This window comes from Salmo salar, chromosome 07 (assembly GCF_965601325.2).
Source record: "Salmo salar chromosome 07, fSalSal1, whole genome shotgun sequence".
NCBI lineage: Eukaryota > Metazoa > Chordata > Actinopteri > Salmoniformes > Salmonidae > Salmo > Salmo salar.
In genome coordinates this window covers 62838855-62860074 of record NC_138297.1, presented here as the reverse complement: position 1 = coordinate 62860074, position 21220 = coordinate 62838855, and the positions used below count along the sequence as shown (strand labels likewise).

The window sequence follows — 21220 nt, the reverse complement described above, 5'->3', positions numbered from 1 at the left end:
TCTAGTGACCATGCTGTTCAGGCTGAGATCACCATCTAGTGACCATGCTGTGCAGGCTGAGATCACCATCTAGTGACCATGCTGTTCAGGCTGAGATCACCCTCTAGTGACCATGCTGTTCAGGCTGAGATCACCCTCTAGTGGCCATGCTGTTCAGGCTGAGATAACCATCTAGTGGCCATGCTGTGCAGGCTGAGATCACCCTCTAGTGGCCATGCTGTTCAGGCTGAGATCACCATCTAGTGGCCATGCTGTGCAGGCTGAGATCACCATCTAGTGACCATGCTGTGCAGGCTGAGATCGCCATCTAGTGGCCATGCTGTGCAGGCTGAGATAACCCTCTAGTGGCCATGCTGTGTAGGCTGAGATCACCATCTAGTGGCCATGCTGTGCAGGCTGAGATCACCCTCTAGTGGCCATGCTGTGTAGGCTGAGATCACCATCTAGTGGCCATGCTGTGCAGGCTGAGATCACCATCTAGTGGCCATGCTGTGTAGGCTGAGGTTCTTCTACATTCACACAACTAAATTCACTTCAACATTCAATGTGATTCTTTCTCATCCAGTCAGTAAATTAACAAAGCATTCTTTTATTAACGACATGTCTGACAAATCAGGCAACGAATCAGCAAACTGATCACAATACTGTAGCAGTATCTTACATCTACACAAAAGAGGCCAGACTGTGTACACAACACAATACTAATCAAAATACTGTACACAGTAGTACATACAGCATCTGAGACTCCAGTTTAAGGGTCACATTTCATGACCTCTCTGAGGCAGACGGTGGCGTAGCAGGAAGAGTCCAGGTCAAAGTTCAACGTCAAACTAGGCGTGTCTGTGTCAGGGTACAGCACCGCTGACTCCCCTCCTCTCTGCCTCTCCAGACCTCCAGGTCTAGTTGTGTCTGTGTCAGGGTACAGCACCGCTGACTCCCCTCCTCTCTGCCTCTCCAGACCTCCAGGTCTAGTTGTGTCTGTGTCAGGGTACAGCACCGCTGACTCCCCTCCTCTCTGCCTCTCCAGACCTCCAGGTCTAGTTGTGTCTGTGTCAGGGTACAGCACCGCTGACTCCCCTCCTCTCTGCCTCTCCAGACCTCCAGGTCTAGTTGTGTCTGTGTCAGGGTACAGCACCGCTGACTCCCCTCCTCTCTGCCTCTCCAGACCTCCAGGTCTAGTTGTGTCTGTGTCAGGGTACAGCACCGCTGACTCCCCTCCTCTCTGCCTCTCCAGACCTCCAGGTCTAGTTGTGTCTGTGTCAGGGTACAGCACCGCTGACTCCCCTCCTCTCTGCCTCTCCAGACCTCCAGGTCTAGTTGTGTCTGTGTCAGGGTACAGCACCGCTGACTCCCCTCCTCTCTGCCTCTCCAGACCTCCAGGTCTAGTTGTGTCTGTGTCAGGGTACAGCACCGCTGACTCCCCTCCTCTCTGCCTCTCCAGACCTCCAGGTCTAGTTGTGTCTGTGTCAGGGTACAGCACCGCTGACTCCCCTCCTCTCTGCCTCTCCAGACCTCCAGGTCTAGTTGTGTCTGTGTCAGGGTACAGCACCGCTGACTCCCCTCCTCTCTGCCTCTCCAGACCTCCAGGTCTAGTTGTGTCTGTGTCAGGGTACAGCACCGCTGACTCCCCTCCTCTCTGCCTCTCCAGACCTCCAGGTCTAGTTGTGTCTGTGTCAGGGTACAGCACCGCTGACTCCCCTCCTCTCTGCCTCTCCAGACCTCCAGGTCTAGTTGTGTCTGTGTCAGGGTACAGCACCGCTGACTCCCCTCCTCTCTGCCTCTCCAGACCTCCAGGTCTAGGTGTGTCTGTGTCAGGGTACAGCACCGCTGACTCCCCTCCTCTCTGCCTCTCCAGACCTCCAGGTCTAGTTGTGTCTGTGTCAGGGTACAGCACCGCTGACTCCCCTCCTCTCTGCCTCTCCAGACCTCCAGGTCTAGTTGTGTCTGTGTCAGGGTACAGCACCGCTGACTCCCCTCCTCTCTGCCTCTCCAGACCTCCAGGTCTAGTTGTGTCTGTGTCAGGGTACAGCACCGCTGACTCCCCTCCTCTCTGCCTCTCCAGACCTCCAGGTCTAGGTGTGTCTGTGCCGGGATGCTGTGGTACCGCTCCACTAGCCTGTGACTTTCCATTACACTCCTGCTGCCTCTCCCCAGCTCTCTGGCCCTGCTCCAGCCTGTAGGTCAGGTTATGTGGGATGGCCAGTAAGGGACGGTAGCAGCCAGGGAGGTTCAGTTTGAGAGGAGTGACTCTGAAACGACAGCTCTGTAGTCCGTCCCTCGCCAGTCTCTCCTGGTACCAGCCCCCTACAGGGTTCTCTGGGTACTTCACACTGTTGCCAAGCATGGGAAGAACCACCTGATGGAAGAGCACAGCAGAAGTGAACAATGGATTCAATAGAATCATAACCCATTTGATTTGTGTAGTGTTTTGTGGATGTAGGTTCCACCGGGCTCGGCAACGCACTCAGACAACACACCCATGTTTGCAGAGTAGATTAATAGTTAAAATGGTACAAGGTACTGTAGAACAGGGGAGTGGACAGGTGTGTGTGTGTGTGTGTGTGTGTGTGTACATACCTGTCCTAGTGAGTAGACTTCCTCCTCCTCCTCTGCAGCAGTAACAACATGAATCTGGGGGAGTAGAGAGTGCCAAGGTCCATCTCAGTACCATCTTTATGACTGGTTCAATCTCAGTGAGAGAGTATCACTAGGTGTCATACTCAAAGATAGAGCCTAGTGGCCAACTCTCTAGCACCGATTAAAAATGATTTACACAAGTGACTTTGACTGTTTATTTGACTCTGTTATTAAGTCATCCTGTAACTGAACTACCTGAGGTAAGCTGGTTTCTCCCGCCTCTATCCCCTCCTCTCCCCTCTGCTTCCAGACCAGATCTCCCTGCCTGGCCCTGTGGCCCAGCGTGGTCAGCCTGTGTGCAGCCGCCTCGTTCCAGACCCGGCTGCAAATCAAAACAATCTTTATTGATATAGTATACTTCAAACAAAGTGAGTGAAGAGGAAGAAGGAAATGCAAATGAAAGTAGGAATACAAATAGAACCATAAAGAATAAAGGATTCAGAATATTTAAAGCAATAAAACAGGTGATATAAATCCCAGACCTGCAGTATGCGTGGGGGTAGAAGACCCTCATCCCATGTGGCAGGCTGAGCCAGGCACGGGTGCAGCCCTCTGGGCCTGTCCCATAGCGATGTAGGGCCCTCAGCATCATCCTCTCTCTGGCCTTGGACATGGGCATCAGAGACAGGGCCTCCTTGGCATTATCTGAGGAGATGAGGGAGGAGAGGGGTGGAGGAACAGGGTTAGAATGGAGAAGAGTAGAAAATTATTTTTTTCTACTGTATTATTGACTGTATGTTTGTTTATTCCATGTGTAACTCCGTGTTGTTGTATGTGCCGAACTGCTTTGCTTTATCTTGAACAGGTCGCAGTTGTAAATGAGAACTTGTTCTCAACTAGCCTACCTGGTTAAATAAAGGTGAAATAAAATATTTTAAAAAATGTATCTGAAAAAAGGTTGGGGCCATAAAAACAGAGAACATGGTAAACAGGAAATGGTGACTAGTGTAAACAGGAATTTCTCACCAGTCTGGAGGAAGTGTCTCTTGGCAACGTTCTGAGAGTCATCACCCTCTTCTGGTGTGAAGAACAGACGGACAGCTGCCACCTGAGACACATGAAAGACAACCCACACCACAAGTCAGACAGAACAAATACAAACACTGACATCCAAAGTTTCTTGTAATATAAGAACACAGAAGACCTAAATGTACCATTTCCTCTTTGAGCAGGGCCAGTCCGACGCAGTCAGACTGAACACTCTGTCCAGTCCCAAACCTCTGAGGTCCATAGTAGTTCACAAACCCCTTGACCTAAAAGAATTGACATTTAATAACGTCTCACTACAGATCAGAGAACAACACTCCTCAATTACTCACAGTGCAGTGGAAATGACTATCAAAGTGCACCGAGAAATCTACATTTGTTTCCAAGTTTGGGTCTGGGGGCCAACAGGGTCTGATGTTTTTATTCAGCCAATCAAGCGCTTGGTGATTAGGTTGATTAGTTACACTGAGTGTTTCAGTGTTGGACTAGACAAAACCCTGCATCTCTCCAGGACCAGGGTTGAATGGAGGCCACAGAATAGGAGTGTCTCACCTGTACGTTCTCCACAGCCTCCTGCACCAGTGAGTCCAGCTCCATCAGTGTGCCATGACCCTGGTGTGGTCTCAGATCCCGTACCACCAGGTCAAAGTGGTTCCCCTGGAGTCTACCCAGATGAAGAGGCTCAGAGACGGAGCGGACGGAGGAGAGGACCACCCCCCTCTTCTCAAACTCACTGGTCTTCTCTCTCAGCCTGACAACACACATCCCTCCCATCAGCACTAGTCTGACCGGTCCCAGTGGACAGTGAACTCACTGGACTAGCATGTTAGAAATGCATGAATGTGGTGGTGGATGAGTTGAGTCTGCCCCCAATAGAATGTAGCACTTTGTAAATATCCATCATTATCATCAAACCATAGCCAAGGATAGCCTGGTGGTCCAGTCTGTTAGTGCTTTAGTCAACTCTCTGTTTGTAGTCTAGGGGAGTTGACCACAGCACATAGGCTGAGCCAAGGACTTTGAATGGAAACAGCAACACATTCTATCTAACAACTGTACTGTATCTACCGTTGTGGTGAGATCTTCTTGACCACCATGGACTGGTAGGTGACGGCCCTCTTGTCCTTGATGCCAGCGTAGGTGAAGTCAGAGGGCAGCACCCCCAGGACAGCTGCCATGTAGCTGATAGCCTCCAGAGTCTCTTGGCTCTCCTTCCTCAGAGTGAACGCTGCAGTGGGAGGAAACCCATGACAACAGTATCCACACTAACTTCCTAGATTACAGGCCCAACACATTGCTTCATTCTAAGTAGTATGCAAGTATGGCCAAGGGAATAGAGTGTTATGAGTGGGATGAGGTTGGTCTTAGACACTGATTTAAGGTCAGTTTTGTGGGGTCCATGTTCAGGATTTGGGGAGGATAAATCAAAGGATACATTTATTTGTCATGTACAGTTTAAAGCAGATATAAACAGTGAAATGCTTACTTGCCATGCTTACTTGGGCTAATAACATTCTTCTTGCTGTACATACAGCATCATAAGAGAAAAACATATCAAGTAGGAGAGAGAAATAGGAGAGACAGAGTAAACAGAGAGAGATATAGGAGAGAAACATAGTCTGTGAAGTTCTCTATAGACCTCTCACCTGTATAGACCTCTTCATCTTTACTCTCATCAGCCGTCCTCTTCCTGGGTTTCCCTTTTTCTCTCAACCTCACCGTAATGGCTGTAGTCTTCTGCTGCTGGTCACTGAAGCTCTTGGTCTCCACCAGTTTACCAAACCGTCTACTGAGGAAGTGGTGCACTGCCGTCCTGTGCTCCTTACTGTCATCACCCCTGAACGTGTACACAGAGTTAGGCATCTTGGTGTCGATGAACCTGATAAAGTCTTCGGCCTCCTCCTCAGAGACCAAACCTGATAGGAGCTTAAAGGCAGGGTCCTCCTTAACCCTGATCTCTGATTGGTTGGTTACTGTCAACAGGAAGGGAAAGTTGTGTCGGACAGCACGGTGAACGTTAGCTCTTTGGTGTTTGTCTGGGAATGAACCCAGGGACAACTCTTGATTGGCCATCTTCTTCTCACTGCCATTGGATGATTCTTGGTTGGCCAGATTCTTCTCAACGCCATCATTGGGACTTGATGACACCTCTCTCAATAAAGCAGTGAACTGCTCTAGCTCTTCACAGACAACCTGACCCAGTATCATTCTCAGGTCAAAACAGTCTTGGCTGGCGGTGGATGTGATGTCACTATTCTGACCGGGTCCAGGTTCTGAATCCACATCCTTTACAACCGGAGGACAATTCTCTTCTTTGAGGTTGTGTTGATGTTTTGGGCTAATAATATTTGTCTTTCCTTCAGACTTGGCACCTGGGCATGCCTCAGTAATGTTGGATGATTGAGGAACATCAGATACACTGGGTTTAGTGACCATCTGGCCATGGATGTCTATCTCTGTGACTACAAAGTCTCTGGTGGAGTTCTTGATGGTTCCATAGAACCCTTCATGTTCTGAGATGTAACACTCAGGGACACTCGGTGCTTCCTCCTTCATAGTCATGGTAGATAGACTGTCCTGTCGCAAAGAAAGGAATAAAACCAATATTACACCCCAAGTTATGTAAAATCAATGAATTGATAATCAGAAGCCATGTATTAAGACAGATTAACGGTCTTACCAGTTATGTAGTGTGAAGTGTCAGTGCTACAAAAGGTTTCATTTGCTAAATGAATCAATGTGACACCATAACACACTGTAACATTGTAGCTAGCTAGCGAACACTGTTAGGATACGTTACTGTTTACCAAGCTCTACCAACAGCGGAAAACATAGTATTTAAGAAATTTGTAATTTCACTTATATCATCTAATTATAAATGAATGCAATAATAAATGTGCTAAAAAGGAACATTTCTAGCAATAAATGTCTAATAAACAAACACCTGTGCAACTATAGCATGAGATTGTAGTTCTTCCGCATCATGTCATGTGACAAGTTCTTAAAGGGAAAGTGCTCTTTTATTTGTCTCAAACAGTACTGTTCTGGTCTTCTGATGACTAATCACCTGTTAATAATTATATTGCATAGTATAGACTAGAGAGATACATCATAAGTAAATCATTAGCATTTTTTGACAAACAATTTGCATTTAAAAGGTCATTTCTGATTTGCTGAACTGTATGAATAGGCTACTCTGTATTTAAGTTATGTGAGTCACAGTAAAATAATGTTCTGAGATAAATGGAAAGACATTTTCATTAATTGAGGTCTACATTACTACAAAGGTTTATTACAGATTAGGCATGTAGCAGGTATGCCTTTAATTTGTATCATCTGACATCAGCTGATCTGCAGCCAGCCAACATTACTTATTAATTGTAATCTTTTATGTGCCAGGCCAAAGGTTTACCCTTACCACTAGTGCCAATGAGTGGGATTACAACGTGATGGGAAATGCAGATTTGGCCTACTATTTCCCCCTTCACTGCCAACTCTATTCAGAGAGCAATGCTTTATTCAGTAAACTCACACCTCTCAGTGGTCAATAGGCTTGCATAGTAGTTCTGCTACTGCTACTAATAATAAATCAGGCAAGAAACACATTAGTGAATGTAATTTAAATATTTTAATTTATTTCATTTCCTTACACAATTTAATTCATAGAAAAAAAAACATTTGAAACATAACATGATAGTTTCAACATACTAGGACTCCTTCAGAATTGCGTAATGTCATAGTAATCTAGTACAGGACGAACATGTCATAGTGGTTTGCCTTTTCATGGAATCAGTAGACAGATCCTCCATGACATTTTACCTGGGAATCACAGTCCCTTCCCTTCATTGTGGTTCTAATAAACATGACATGCATACACACAGTGTCACGTGGGGAAAGACCTGCAGCATTGTGGTTGAAAAGCATTGCATATTATGTGGGATTAATATCACTGATGTGAAATGCACAAACGAGCAACCCTGATTGACAAACACGTCTGCGTCTGAAATGGCACCTGGGTCAAAAGTAGTGTACTATATAAGGAATAGGGTGCCTTTTCTGATGGGCTCTGGTCAAAAGTAGTGCACTATATAGGGAATGGGGTGCCATTCCGGACGAACCCAGGCACTCTCTCTCTCTCAAACAGACCGACAAACAGATAACGGTTGACACTCAACTGATTCAGGCTGTGACCTCTCAGTCGCAGATCACCATACACACATACAGTACATCACAGACCTAGAAAAATACTTTCTATAGGATTTTTCATTCTTCACTAAAAAGAACATGGAAAGAGAAATCACTAACTAGATTTTGGACTGACTCGTAATCATATAGTTGTTATGGACATGGTATTGTTAGTACAAATTAGATGCATACAGTAAAATGTATACAAAAGCATTAGGCTTCTTAACAACATCCACAGACCCACACATGGCCTCTCTTCTCTCCCAAATCAAGCTTCTACATCAGCATGGTGCTATTCATTAGGCACACCATAGCAAAACGTTTTCAAACATTTATCAACAGAAAGCGAAAACATGCTATTCTTACTGGACAAGGCTAGGTGGTCCCTCTCTGTTTTCTCCATTTAGTGTCACATGAATAGGACCCAGTCCTCAACTGTGATCCTGAAGGGCTAGCGGTTGTGGAACAACATTCTCTATTGATTGACTTTACACAACGCGTTACAGAACTGCTACAACATTGTCGGCATTGAATCAGCACTAATAACAAGGTGAAGTGGTCAGATCAGTATCACATGCTCACTAGAAAAACCACAAGGTCTTTCCTCTCATACCTCCAGCTCTCCAGAACCTCCAGCCCTCCGGAACCTCCAGAACCAGCATTGGGAACCATATATTTTAAAAACACATCCAGCTCTCCAGAACCAGCATTGGAAACCATATATCTTAAAAACATTGTCAAATAATATGAGAAATAAAATAACATTAGCTATAGCTCTAAAGGGAAATGTTCACGCTCTCTCTCTTGCTCTCTCATCATGAAAACACAGCACCTACTGTCTGTCTAAATAACAAGCTACTAATGTAAGTAAGTTCACAGGTTTGAGTGTCATGGCTTATATTAGTGTGGTGGTCTGTGTGTGCATAGTTCATATAGGCTACAGGCTGGTTGTCTATGAGGTTAAAGGGCATTAGGAGGGATTCATGTCAATGGTCTATATCCTACATGGAACCCTAACCCCTATATAGTGCACTCCTTTTAACCAGAGCCCTATAGGTCCTAGTCAACAGTAGTGTACTATAAAGTGAATAGGGGGGCCATTTGGGACTCAACCAGATAAAGGGTTCTTATATACTAAGTGGAATGTTCCATTGTGGACTAAAATGGAGGGGTGTTTTATTAGTCTTCTTCCCCATCTCCTGGTGGTCTAGTGATCCGGCGCCCCCCTTTCTTCCCCGCGGGGCCTTTAGGTTTGGGAAAGGCCTGCTTGTGTGCGTGCTGCTTAGGGTGGACCTCTTCGTACATGAATTCTGCGGTGAGCTCATCACCGTTATCAATCTCCAGCTAGGGGAGGGAATCAGAATGCATCACTTAGTAGGGATACTTACACTAATAGGAATACAATAAATCACATCACTGAGGGGCATACTAGACTTATTCTATAAAAAAATACATTGCAGCAAAAATCCAGTCTACATTGGCATAATGTTACAGTATTTTCACAGGAGTGTTTTAAACTGTTGAAAGTCACTCATGTGACACACTGCAGTGAACCTCAGTTGTATTCATTAGGTACCAAATAATATGGGTTAACCCAGAACTAAAAGCCCACATATTTTTGGTCAGATGCTTATGTTTACACAGTCTGTCCACGAGAGATCAGGTTCCAAATAAAGAAAAAAAACAGACTGAAATGGATGGACTATCTGACTTGATATGAATAGAATGTGAAGTGCATGTTTAAATGTTCTGTTGCAAAACATTTAGCTACAGTGTGATATAATGAACATGACCCAGCTCTTACCTTTTTGGCTATCTGGATGTGCAGATTGTATAATGAACATGACCCAGCTCTTACCTTTTTGGCTATCTGGATGGACAGGTTGTATAATGAACATGACCCAGCTCTTACCTTTTTGGCTATCTGGATGGACAGGTTGTATAATGAACATGACCCAGCTCTTACCTTTTTGGCTATCTGGATGGACAGGTTGTATAATGAACATGACCCAGCTCTTACCTTTTTGGCTATCTGGATGGACAGGTTGTATAATGAACATGACCCAGCTCTTACCTTTTTGGCTATCTGGATGGACAGGTTGTATAATGAACATGACCCAGCTCTTACCTTTTTGGCTATCTGGATGGACAGGTTGTATAATGAACATGACCCAGCTCTTACCTTTTTGGCTATCTGGATGGACAGGTTGTATAATGAACATGACCCAGCTCTTACCTTTTTGGCTATCTGGATGGACAGGTTGTATAATGAACATGACCCAGCTCTTACCTTTTTGGCTATCTGGATGGACAGGTTGTATAATGAACATGACCCAGCTCTTACCTTTTTGGCTATCTGGATGGACAGGTTGTATAATGAACATGACCCAGCTCTTACCTTTTTGGCTATCTGGATGGACAGGTTGTATAATGAACATGACCCAGCTCTTACCTTTTTGGCTATCTGGATGGACAGGTTGTATAATGAACATGACCCAGCTCTTACCTTTTTGGCTATCTGGATGTGCAGGTTGTATAATGAACATGACCCAGCTCTTACCTTTTTGGCTATCTGGATGTGCAGGTTGCTCTCCACAGTATCGATGAGAGGGTTCTTACAGCTGGAGTAGAGCATCCTCTCTCTGATGCTACATTTATACCCCGGCATGGAGTAGATGAACACTGCAACACACATAGGAAACCACTTTAAAATACCACCTTATCACATTGTTATTACATTTAAATAACATAATACAATTATGAATAAGAGTAGATCAAGCAAAATAATAATTGTGTGGTATAATATCAACGTATTAAAAAAACATGCCGTAATACGAAGTCTCTTCTCATAATGTTTTAATGTGTTGTCTTTACCTGTAGACTCGAGGTAGTCTCCCTCGTGGGAATGCTTGTACAGGAAGAAGTGGTATCGGGCTGCATCCTTGGGGATCCTCTTGGGCAGTTCCTTCAGTTCTGTAGGAGTGGTGCTGGACAGCTTGATACACTCATTCCTAAAATCTATCTCCTGTTGATACAGATGATGATGATGCATTTTTTTCATAAACAATCCTCAATAAGATTTGTAATGTAAACGATCCAATACAATAAGGTTTTGAGTATCATGTTTCATGCAACATGGTGCCAGTTAGTTTGTGTTTTAGACATCACATTGTAGTCTTCTCTGGCAGTTATATGGCATTGTTGAATCCAGAAACATGCTAGTCAGAGACACCTACTGCTAATGAAACAACACAGTGATTGTCTGTCTCTGTGCTCCAATAAAAGGAGGTGAGACTGCCAGACAGTACTGACACTCACCAGCTGTACTTGTTGGTCCCATTCTCTCTTAACTGTTCCAGATACTGGGTGGCGTCTCTCTACTATATACTATGATGTATTATACTATATCATTCTATTCTATACTAAACTGTATTATTATATACTATACTGTATTATTATATACTATGATGTACTATACGATATAATTCTATACTATATAATTCTATACTATACCATATTATTATACACTATGACGTACTATACTATATCATTCTATACTATATTATTCTAGACTATGATGCACTATACTATATTATTATACACTATGATGTACTATAATATATTATTCTATACTATGATGTCCTATACTATATTAGTATATACTATATTATATTATGATGTACTATACTATATTATTATACACTATGATGTACTGTAATATATCATAATGTACTATACTCACCAGCTGTACGTAGTTGATCTTCTTCTCTCTGAACTGTTCCAGAGCCTGGATGGCGTCTCGCTGCATAGGGAAGGCCACGCCCGTCAGAGTCTGCTGCTTAGTGTCCACACTGATGTCTGTCTGTACCTGGACGGACGGACACACGGTCACTTGGTGTTGTTTTAACTAAATCACCAGGCTTTCTTCCTGAGAAGGGCCTAGGCCCAGACTAATGGTCTGAAACTAAAATAACACAACAACAAAAACAGTAATTAGGTGTCACACACACTCTAAGACAACCCCAACATTGGTCACCAGGCTGTGGTTTGAGAAGGGCCCGGGCTAGTCTAGACTCACTACTATAACAGGAAGTCTATCCTTACCCCAATTTTGTATTTGTGTCACCAATCATTTGCAAAAGATAAACAGAAAGATACATTCTTGAAAAGGCACAAAAAAACATTTAACTTGAAAAAAAAAGGAATTGATAAAGCTTGTGGTGACAGAACGATCTCAGTGTGATATGAGATAAATAAACCGTTCTGAATAATATATCCAATAATAATAATATAATGATAATAATATCCAATAATAGTATAATGATAATATTATCCAATATAATATCCAATACAAATAACAATAATTGAATAACATCAGTATGTAAAAGGTCTACACTGCCCTTTCATGTGTTAGTACAGCCCTCATAACATTCACACTCCAGATATATGATGTTCGGCTTGACTGAATGAAATTGCCACTGACCTGTTCATCTCTTGTACCTAAAGGATTGGGCTGCTGTTTTTTCATCCATCTACTTATTACAAGCAACGGGTCTCTCAGCAAATGAATAATAAATATCTGAAAGCCTCTTTACTCTCATGTAGATTAGTGGATAATCATCTTGCCCATACAGCTGGTGACTGGGAAGGGGATCTCAGTATAAACCTTCCCAGTTGGCTGAGGCTACTGTATTTGTGAGGGTGGCTCTATGAAATAGGCCTATAGGGCAGATGAAGAATGACCCTGTCCTTTTATGGAGTTATGATGGTGTATACACATCAAGCAATATAGTCTACGGATACCCTGGATTCCACATTTTGTTACATTACAGCCTTATTCTGAAATTGATTAAATCATTTTTTCCCTTCTCATCAATGTACTGTACACACAATATCCCATAATGACAAAGCAAAAACTTGTTTGTACTTTGTTGAAACAACCCTAAGCACACAGCCAAGACAACGCAGGGCAGGGAAAAGTATCTGAATGTCCTTGAGTGTCCAAGCCAGAGCCCGGACTTGAACCCGATTTGAACATCTCTGGAGAGACCTGAAAATAGCTGTGCAGAAACGCTCCCCATCCAACCTGACAGAGCTTGAAAGTATCTGCAGAGGAGAATGGGAGAAACTCCCCAAATTACAGCAGAGTCTTCTTGGGTATGATGCTACAAGCTTGGTACACACGTATTTGGGGAGTTTCTCCCATTCTCCTCTGCAGATACTTTCAAGCTCTGTCAGGTTGGATGGGGAGCGTTTCTGCACAGCTATTTTCAGGTCTCTCCAGAGATGTTCAAATCGGGTTCAAGTCCGGGCTCTGGCTTGGACACTCAAGGACATTCAGATACTTTTCCCTGCCCTGCGTTGTCTTGGCTGTGTGCTTAGGGTTGTTGTGCTGTTGGAAGGTAAACCTTCACCCCAGTCTGAGGTCCTGAGCACTTTGGAGCAGATTTATCAAGGATCTCTCTATACTTTGCTCCGTTCATCTTTGCCTCGATCCTGACTAATCTCCCCGTCCCTGCCGCTGAAAAACATCCCCACAGCATGATGCTGCCACCACCATGCTTCACCGTAGAGACGGTGCCAGGTTTCCCACAGACACAATTCTGTCTCGGAGCTCTACGGACAATTCCTTCAACCTCATGGCTTGGTTTTTGCTCTGACATGCACTGTCAACTGTGGGACCTTATATAGACAGTGTGTGCCTTTTCAAATCATGTCCAATCAATTGAATTTACCACAGGTGGACTCCAAGTTGTATAAACATCTCAAGGGTGATCAATGGAAACAGGATGCCCCCCAACTTCAATTTACAGTCTCATAGCAAAGGGTCTGAATACTTATGTAAATAAGGTATTTCTGTTCTTATTTTTAATACATCTGATAAAGTGTAAAAAAAGTACTTTTCACTTTGTCATTATGGAGTATTGTGTGTAGATTGCACAGTTTAAAAAAACATTTTTTATACATTTTAGAATAAGGCTGTAGTGTAACAAAATGTGGAAAAAGTCACGGGGTGTGAACACTTTCCGAAGGCACTGTAGTTATATTGACATAGGTAGCTACACTCCACCGACACAGGTAGACACACTCCACTCCACCGACGCAGGTAGACACACTCCACTCCACCGACGCAGGTAGACACACTCCACTCCACCGACACAGGTAGACACACTCCACTCCACCGACGCAGGTAGACACACTCCACTCCACCGACACAGGTAGACACACTCCACTCCACCGACGCAGGTAGACACACTCCACTCCACCGACGCAGGCAGACACACTCCACCGACACAGGTAGACACACTCCACTCCACCGACGCAGGTAGACACACTCCACTCCACCGACGCAGGTAGACACACTCCACCGACACAGGTAGACACACTCCACCCCGACACAGGTAGACACACTCCACTCCACCGACACAGGTAGACACACTCCACTCCACCGACACAGGTAGACACACTCCACTCCACCGACACAGGTAGACACACTCCACCGACACAGGTAGACACACTCCACTCCACCGACACAGGTAGACACACTCCACCGACACAGGTAGACACACTCCACCGACACAGGTAGCTACACTCCACCGACGCAGGTAGACACACTCCACCCCCGACGCAGGTAGACACACTCCACCCCCGACGCAGGTAGACACACTCCACTCCACCGACGCAGGTAGACACACTCCACTCCACCGACGCAGGTAGACACACTCCACTCCACCGACGCAGGTAGACACACTCCCCTCCACCGACACAGGTAGACACACTCCACTCCACCGACGCAGGTAGACACACTCCACTCCACCGACGCAGGTAGACACACTCCACTCCACCGACGCAGGTAGACACACTCCACTCCACCGACACAGGTAGACACACTCCCCTCCACCGACGCAGGTAGACACACTCCACTCCACCGACGCAGGTAGACACACTCCACTCCACCGACACAGGTAGACACACTCCACCGATACAGGAAGCTACACTCCACTCCACCGACACAGGTAGACACACTCCACCGGCACAGGAAGCTACACTCCACCGATATAGGAAGCTACACTCCACCGATATAGGAAGCTACACTCCACCGATATAGGAAGCTACACTCCACCGATATAGGAAGCTACACTCCACCGATATAGGAAGCTACACTCCACCGATATAGGAAGCTACACTCCACCGATATAGGAAGCTACACTCCACCGATATAGGAAGCTACACTCCACCGATATAGGAAGCTACACTCCACTGATATAGGAAGCTACACTCCACCGATATAGGAAGCTACACTCCACTGATAGGGGACCGAAAATCCCCAAAAGACCCCACAAGGACAGCAGAACAAGGAAAAGTCTCCCTCGTCGGGACATTTCCCACATCCCCATGAGGAGGACAAAGGCTATTTTAACCTTAGGGGTTAGGTTTGGGTTGCAATTAGGGTTAGGTTAAGAGGTTGGTGGTTAGATTTAGGAGCTAGGTTTAGGGTTACGGTTCAGGTTTCAGGTTAGGGAAAATAGGATTTTGAATTGTTGGCCCCCCACGAGGAAAGAAGAACAAAACGTGTGTGTGTGTGACATCATCACACCGATATGAATAGAAAAACGCCTCATAGTATTATTATGAATGCATGCAGCCAAGGGAATCTGGGGCAGAAGTTGGGCTGTTTAGTCTAGTGTGCAAACATATTTCCACTTCATTGATCTGTTATTGATTGCCTGCTGTAAATTGCTCTATGCCTCTCTCTCTCCACTAAAGCCTAATACATTTAAAAAAAATCGAAACATGTCAGCTGCAAAGTCCTTGGGTGTGTTGTGGAAATTATTTTGTGTGTGTGTGTGTGTGTGTGTGTGTGTGTGTGTGTGTGAAACTCTTAGAAAAAAGGGTTCCAAAAGGGTTCTTCGGCTGTCCTCATAGGAGAACCCTTTTTGCTTCCAGGTAAAACCCTTTTGGGTTTCATGAAGAACCCTCTTTTAAAGGGCTCTACAAGGAATCTAAAAGGGTTCTACTCGGAACCAAAAAGGGTTCTTCAAAGTGTTCTCCTATGGGGACAGCCGAAGAACCCTTTTAGGAAAAAAAAGTGCTATCTAGAACCTAAGAGTGTATGTACATCTGTGTGTGTCTCTCTACCTCACTCAGTTTGATCTGCCTCAGCTCCTCCTCAGCAGCAGTCAGTGGTTGTGGAGCAGCTTGTGCTATCAGGTACTTCCTGTACCCGCTCAGAGACACATCATCCTGGTGAAAGAGAGGACCGTGAGAGGGGTGTACTGGAACTCAGGGTCCGCATTTAGAGTAGCAGTGCTTATATAGGATCGTCTCTTCACTCCCTCCCCAGCCTCTCCCCACTGCTGCAGAGAGTGAAGTGAATTTATTAAATCACTTCCTTGTTGTTAAATGACCCCACAGCTCTCCAAGGCATACATAATATTAATAATTAAAAGAAAGTTTTAAAACAATTGCATTTTCTCAAAAAGCTATCTACTCTATTTTTTGTGTGGTGTTTAATTATTTAAATGGTTTCCTTTTTGTTGTCCTTAAAAGGATTTTATTTGGTTTTGCGTTGGATAATTTGTCATGAGAGAAGGAGGGACAGCATAAACATATCATGATGTCATCTAGCGACAAATGGAGCAACCAACAGCAACTTTCCTTGAAACATTATTGCCAAAACTGCAAGCCCACTTAGGCCAATAAGCCATAAAATAATGATGAGTTTCTTCAAATTCGTCAACATACCTCCACTGTGCCAAATATTTCATCTTTAATGTGTCCACCCCCAAACTCCTTCTTCAGTGTAGCTCTTGTAGCAGCATATAACATCTTCTGTCTAACCTATAGAAGTGGGAGGAATTCATGTTTTTAGTACTGCACTAACTGCTAAATATGACTGTAGATTGCAATCTAAACAAGAACACAATGCTATTTCATACAGACATCTCAGAAACATCGACCATTTTGGCTGTTTCATTGAGGTTTGGGATGGAAGCCAGGTTCATGCTTCCTGCTAGCTAACATTAGAATTGCAAATATGCTAGTTTAGCACAACAATAAGCTAGCCTTTTTGCTCAACAGTCTCTTCAAAATGTTGGCATTAGCTAAGCATAAATAAACACTTTTTCAATGGGGGCAGCATTTGACATCCTTATATGAACCATAAGAGGATTTTCCCTCATCTAAAAACCTGTTTAAAGTAAACAGTTCTCTCACCCAGTGGTAAGGGTTCCTACTCTATAGTTAGCCAACCACAGACCAGATGTGTGTTTGAAAGCAGCACTGTGTGAGGCCTGTTACATTCTCCCTGTTGTGCATTACCTGTAGTGTGGACTAGACTGTGGGTTCGTAGTTCTCTAAATAGAGTCTTATTGTAGACAGTATTCTGGCTTATTAGACTATGGAATAAACAGAGAGACTTTTAAATGCCCTAACTGACACCATGACAGTTGTGTTAAGAAGGTGAAACAGTTGCTTAAGTGAAGTAAAAACTGTCATGTCTATGGCATTCCAGAGGGAGTCTTGACTAACAAAAAAAAGAAGAGAATTTGCTCCCAACCAATATATTGATAAATTAATAAAGTCAGAAAGAAAGAGATAAACATATCAACATACAGGTGAGCGGTCAGGTGACCAGGCCAGGAAGATCCACTCATATCCCTGGTTGTTAGTAGAGTCCAGCCTGTACAGGAGGTAGGAGGGCATGTCCTCCTGTAGGAGAGGCAGCACATAGGCATCATACTCCTGGTCCCACTTCTTAGACGCATGCTTGGTGCCTCCCAGCACCAGAGTCTCTGGAATAAGAACAAGGAGGGATATGGTGGATTTATTACAGTGATATAGAATATGTAACTATGGGAACAGGTAAATATCAACATACATCAATTCTGTTCTGTCTTTTCAGGTAAGATATACAGTATCTGAGATTGCAGTGCAGTAAAGGCAACCAACCAACAGATATCTTACAAATGACATGAAGTGTAATAACTAGTACAGTACAATACAATAAAGAACAATACAGTACAATAAAGTACAATGCAATACACTACACTGCAATACAGTACAATACAATTCAGTACAATACAGTCTACTTTTCAGATCACAGTATGTCTTCAACATCACAGTAAATATAACAAGTCGTAACCAATCAACAAACTACTGAACTTGTCTTTTTACCCATTGATCATGTTGCATACAGCATGGGTAGGGCTCATCTCTGATCAATAGGTGTGATTGAGTTGATCAGCTGTAGGCTAGGCAGGCTACATACTCACCCATCTCAATGACGACCTTCAGCAGGCGATAGGCGCCGTTCCTCGCCTTAGCAAAGATCTCTTTCACTTCCTCCGCAGCTGTGAAGTCAAAGCAAGCCAAGCGGTCACCTTTTTATACACACACATCGGCTCAAGAGAGACGTTGGCTATTCATACAACAGGGACATTCAGGGAACACAAGCATGGGGAATAGCCTATTACTTTACAATCACGTGTAGAATATACTGGTCAAATGAAATAAGGATTGGTGTGTTTATCAAAAAAAGGTTTCAAGAAAAGATTAGTACAGGCAGCTGATCTATCTTGGGTCATTGACTATAGTATAGAGACAGAATGAACGTCAAGTATTCAAGACGCATAAGAGCAAAACAAAAAGCATGCCTGACTTCTATAGGCGAATCAATGTACAGTAATTGTATAACACGTTGTCGTGCCATGATAAATAAAGATAGCTCTGATAGCCTACTGGCCAAAATAGATGACCCACATTTTACCAGCCAGTTGTTACATAAAAATCGACACAGTTGCATCAAACGTTATCTCATCCCAACAACAAACAAACATCAAAAGGGCAACAGTAATCTTGGCCATAAATGTCACCCAGATTAATTTTAGGCATTTGATGAATGGGCGGCTTGTTCCCTTGTAAAAGACCTTTGAAACGAGGGTTACAGACCAGAGGCTGCTGCTGCAGCAGCACGGAGCTTGATGACAAACTGCTAGTGTTTATGCGGCGTAACAATCTCAGTTGAATCGCAGCAGCACGACCATATTAGTACAACGCATCGCTGAATACACTTGTCATAGATTCTTCTCATTCGCCCAGTGCACCGTGAAGCCCGAAGCAACTTCCACAGAGCAGAAAGCACTGCTTATTCTCGCTGATGATGCAGAACGACACACATACAACATTATTTTCCCCTATGACTTTAATCCTTTTAAATGAAATCTGTCATGGACGACGATCGCATCGTCTATTCCGTTGTGGTTTCAACAGCTGGAGACAATAAGCAAAAATGCGCGTATTTACCTTGTATGCCCGTTTGATGGGACATTATGCCTGTCTACTTTGCTTTAGATCGCCGGGGCCGGTAGATGACTGAAGGGAAAGAACAAGGAAGAAGAAACCGAACTACAGTAACTTGACCTGCCTCTAGCTGTGATGTCATCACGCAGCAGCAACTGTATCATGTGACGATGGAGCAGTAACGCGCACGTAGTTGATACGTTCCAATGTTGAATACTACTACTATATTATCATTATTATTATTATTATTATCAGGTCTCTCTATGATACAGTGTTTTTCAATCATACATTTTTGGTTATGATGAGGAGGAGAATGTGAACAGATTGTTAGACTTCCACAGAGCACCAAACACACCAAGACAGTTGAGGAGAGCACGACAAAGCCTATTCCCCCTCAGGAAACTAAAAAGATGTGGCCTCAGATCCTCAAACGGTTCTACAGCTGCAACATCGAGAGCATCCTGACTGGTTGCATCACTGCCTGGTACGGCAACTGCTCGGCCTCCGACCGCAAGGCACTACAGATGGTAGTGCGTATGGCCCAGTACATCACTGGAGCTAAGCTGCCTGCCATCCAGGACCTCTACACCAGGCGGTGTCAGAGGAAGGCCCTAAAAATTGTCAAAGACCCCAGCCACCCCAGCCAGACTGTTCTCTCTACTACCGCATGGCAAGCGGTACCGGAGCGCCAAGTCTAGGACAAAAAGGCTTCTCAACAGTTTTTACCCCCAAGCCATAAGACTCCTGAACAAGTAATCAAATGGCTACCCGGACTATTTGCATTGTCCCCCCAACCCCTCTCCCCAACCCCTCTTTTACGCTGCTGCCACTCTCTGTTTATCGTATATGCATAGTCACTTTAACTATACATTCATGGACAGACTACCTCAATTAGCCCGACTAACGGGTGCCGGGGCACATTGGCCACCCGGGCTATCTGCATTGTGTCCCGCCACCCACCACCCGCCAATCCCTCTTTTACGCTAGTGCTACTCTGTTCATCACATATGCATAGTCCCTTTAACTATACATTCATGGACAGACTACTTCAATCAGCCTGACTAACCGGTGTCTGTATATAGCCTTGCTACTGTTATTTTTCACTGTCTTTTTGCTGTTGTTTTTATTTCTATACTTATCTGTTGTTCACCTAAGACCTATTTTTTACTTAAAAATCGCACTGTTGGTTAGGTAAGTAAGCATTTCACGGTAAGGTCTACACCTGTTGTATTCGGCGCACGTGACAAATACACTTTGAATCGATTCCATTACTACTACTATTGAACAGATTAATAATTGTCTTTCAACAAATAGGTCACAACAAGAACTATCTCATTCTAATATCTGAATTGTATCCTATCTATCCAGCATAACACTGCTCAATATCAATACACCATGCATACTGCAACAGGCCTTCAACCCCTCAAGGGATTTATATTTTCAGGAACTGTCAGAAGAGCTACAGCCCCTAGGAGTTTACACCACAGATTCCAACCAAAACGTTGGGTGTTGCCACGTTTTCCTCAGCAGCTACTAATCTAGTGGACCTGCTCAGATTCTACCATGTCATTTCCCCATGGGATTCATAGCAGCCGTGTTGTTTGAAGCTTTACCTCCACCCACTCCTCTTGCAGTCCTGGATCCACAGAGGCAGAGCAGGGTAATTTTAACCCCAGGGAGGGAGTGCTCAGGGTGGGGTACCTCCACCACACCCTGCCCCAGAGGGAGACCTGCTATTACTACTGTTCTCCTGAAGGCAGAAGGACAGAGTGTAGTACAGTCGCAGTCATGCAAATGGGTTAGACTCATAGACAAATATATTCAAACTACTATAGATAAGATCGGATGGTTTGTCAACGGTTGACTGTGTATTAACGATGTCAGGCACTTCATTGTTTGGTTGTTCACCCTGATTAGTGTGCCGGGAGAAATCTGTTTTCATACCTACTGATAATATAGCCTGAAACTAAATATTTCAGTCTATTAAACACAAAAACAACTTTTTAGGTGAGAGTTTTGGCAGCTATATTCTCCCCTACAGTACCCAGTTGTCCCTGTCATACATCATGTTGGTGTCTGATCTCCAACATCACTATGTCCAGCACCATAC

At 44.3% G+C, this 21220-nt stretch overlaps 2 protein-coding genes across 3 annotated transcripts; both read right to left on the bottom strand.

The window, feature by feature from the left end:
* Positions 1-569: 569 nt before the first annotated feature.
* On the bottom strand, positions 570-6626 carry LOC106576507 (pseudouridylate synthase PUS7L). 2 transcript variants are annotated; one of them, XM_014153724.3, is made up of 10 exons: positions 6569-6626; positions 5271-6201; positions 4693-4852; positions 4177-4375; positions 3792-3890; positions 3604-3685; positions 3120-3282; positions 2833-2959; positions 2578-2631; positions 570-2356 (listed from the first exon to the last, which is right to left on the bottom strand). In XM_014153724.3, exons 2-10 carry the CDS (start codon positions 6184-6186, stop codon positions 752-754), a joined length of 3405 nt encoding a protein of 1134 aa, XP_014009199.3. In that variant the 5' UTR covers positions 6187-6201; positions 6569-6626; the 3' UTR covers positions 570-751. The 2 variants fall into 2 exon arrangements, with proteins under 2 accessions (XP_014009199.3, XP_082833970.1); XM_082977844.1 differs by having other exon boundaries at positions 6305-6595.
* A 607-nt stretch (positions 6627-7233) lies between these two features.
* LOC145880060 (twinfilin-1) lies at positions 7234-19271 on the bottom strand. The gene is made up of 9 exons (XM_082977843.1): positions 19114-19271; positions 18084-18161; positions 17425-17603; positions 16555-16650; positions 15949-16053; positions 11552-11677; positions 10684-10834; positions 10370-10491; positions 7234-9153 (listed from the first exon to the last, which is right to left on the bottom strand). The coding sequence occupies exons 1-9, from the start codon at positions 19136-19138 to the stop codon at positions 8989-8991; spliced, it is 1047 nt and encodes a 348-aa protein (XP_082833969.1). The 5' UTR covers positions 19139-19271; the 3' UTR covers positions 7234-8988.
* Between the last annotated feature and the right edge of the window lie 1949 nt (positions 19272-21220).

Bases quoted from the DNA above. Each gene is read 5' to 3' on its own strand.
- LOC145880060 (XM_082977843.1), bottom strand. From the start codon at position 19,138: ATGTCCCATCAAACGGGCATACAAG. The intron at 18,162-19,113 runs GTAAATACGCGC...TTGACTTCACAG, and splicing joins CCATCAAACGGGCATACAAG to CTGCGGAGGAAGTGAAAGAG. The intron at 10,492-10,683 runs GTAAAGACAACA...TGTGTGTTGCAG, and splicing joins AGACTACCTCGAGTCTACAG to TGTTCATCTACTCCATGCCG.
- LOC106576507 (XM_014153724.3), bottom strand. From the start codon at position 6,186: ATGACTATGAAGGAGGAAGCACCGAGTGTCCCTGAGTGTTACATCTCA. The intron at 4,853-5,270 runs GTGAGAGGTCTA...CTCCCACTGCAG, and splicing joins AGATGAAGAGGTCTATACAG to CGTTCACTCTGAGGAAGGAG. The intron at 4,376-4,692 runs GTAGATACAGTA...GTGTGTTGTCAG, and splicing joins AAGAAGATCTCACCACAACG to GCTGAGAGAGAAGACCAGTG.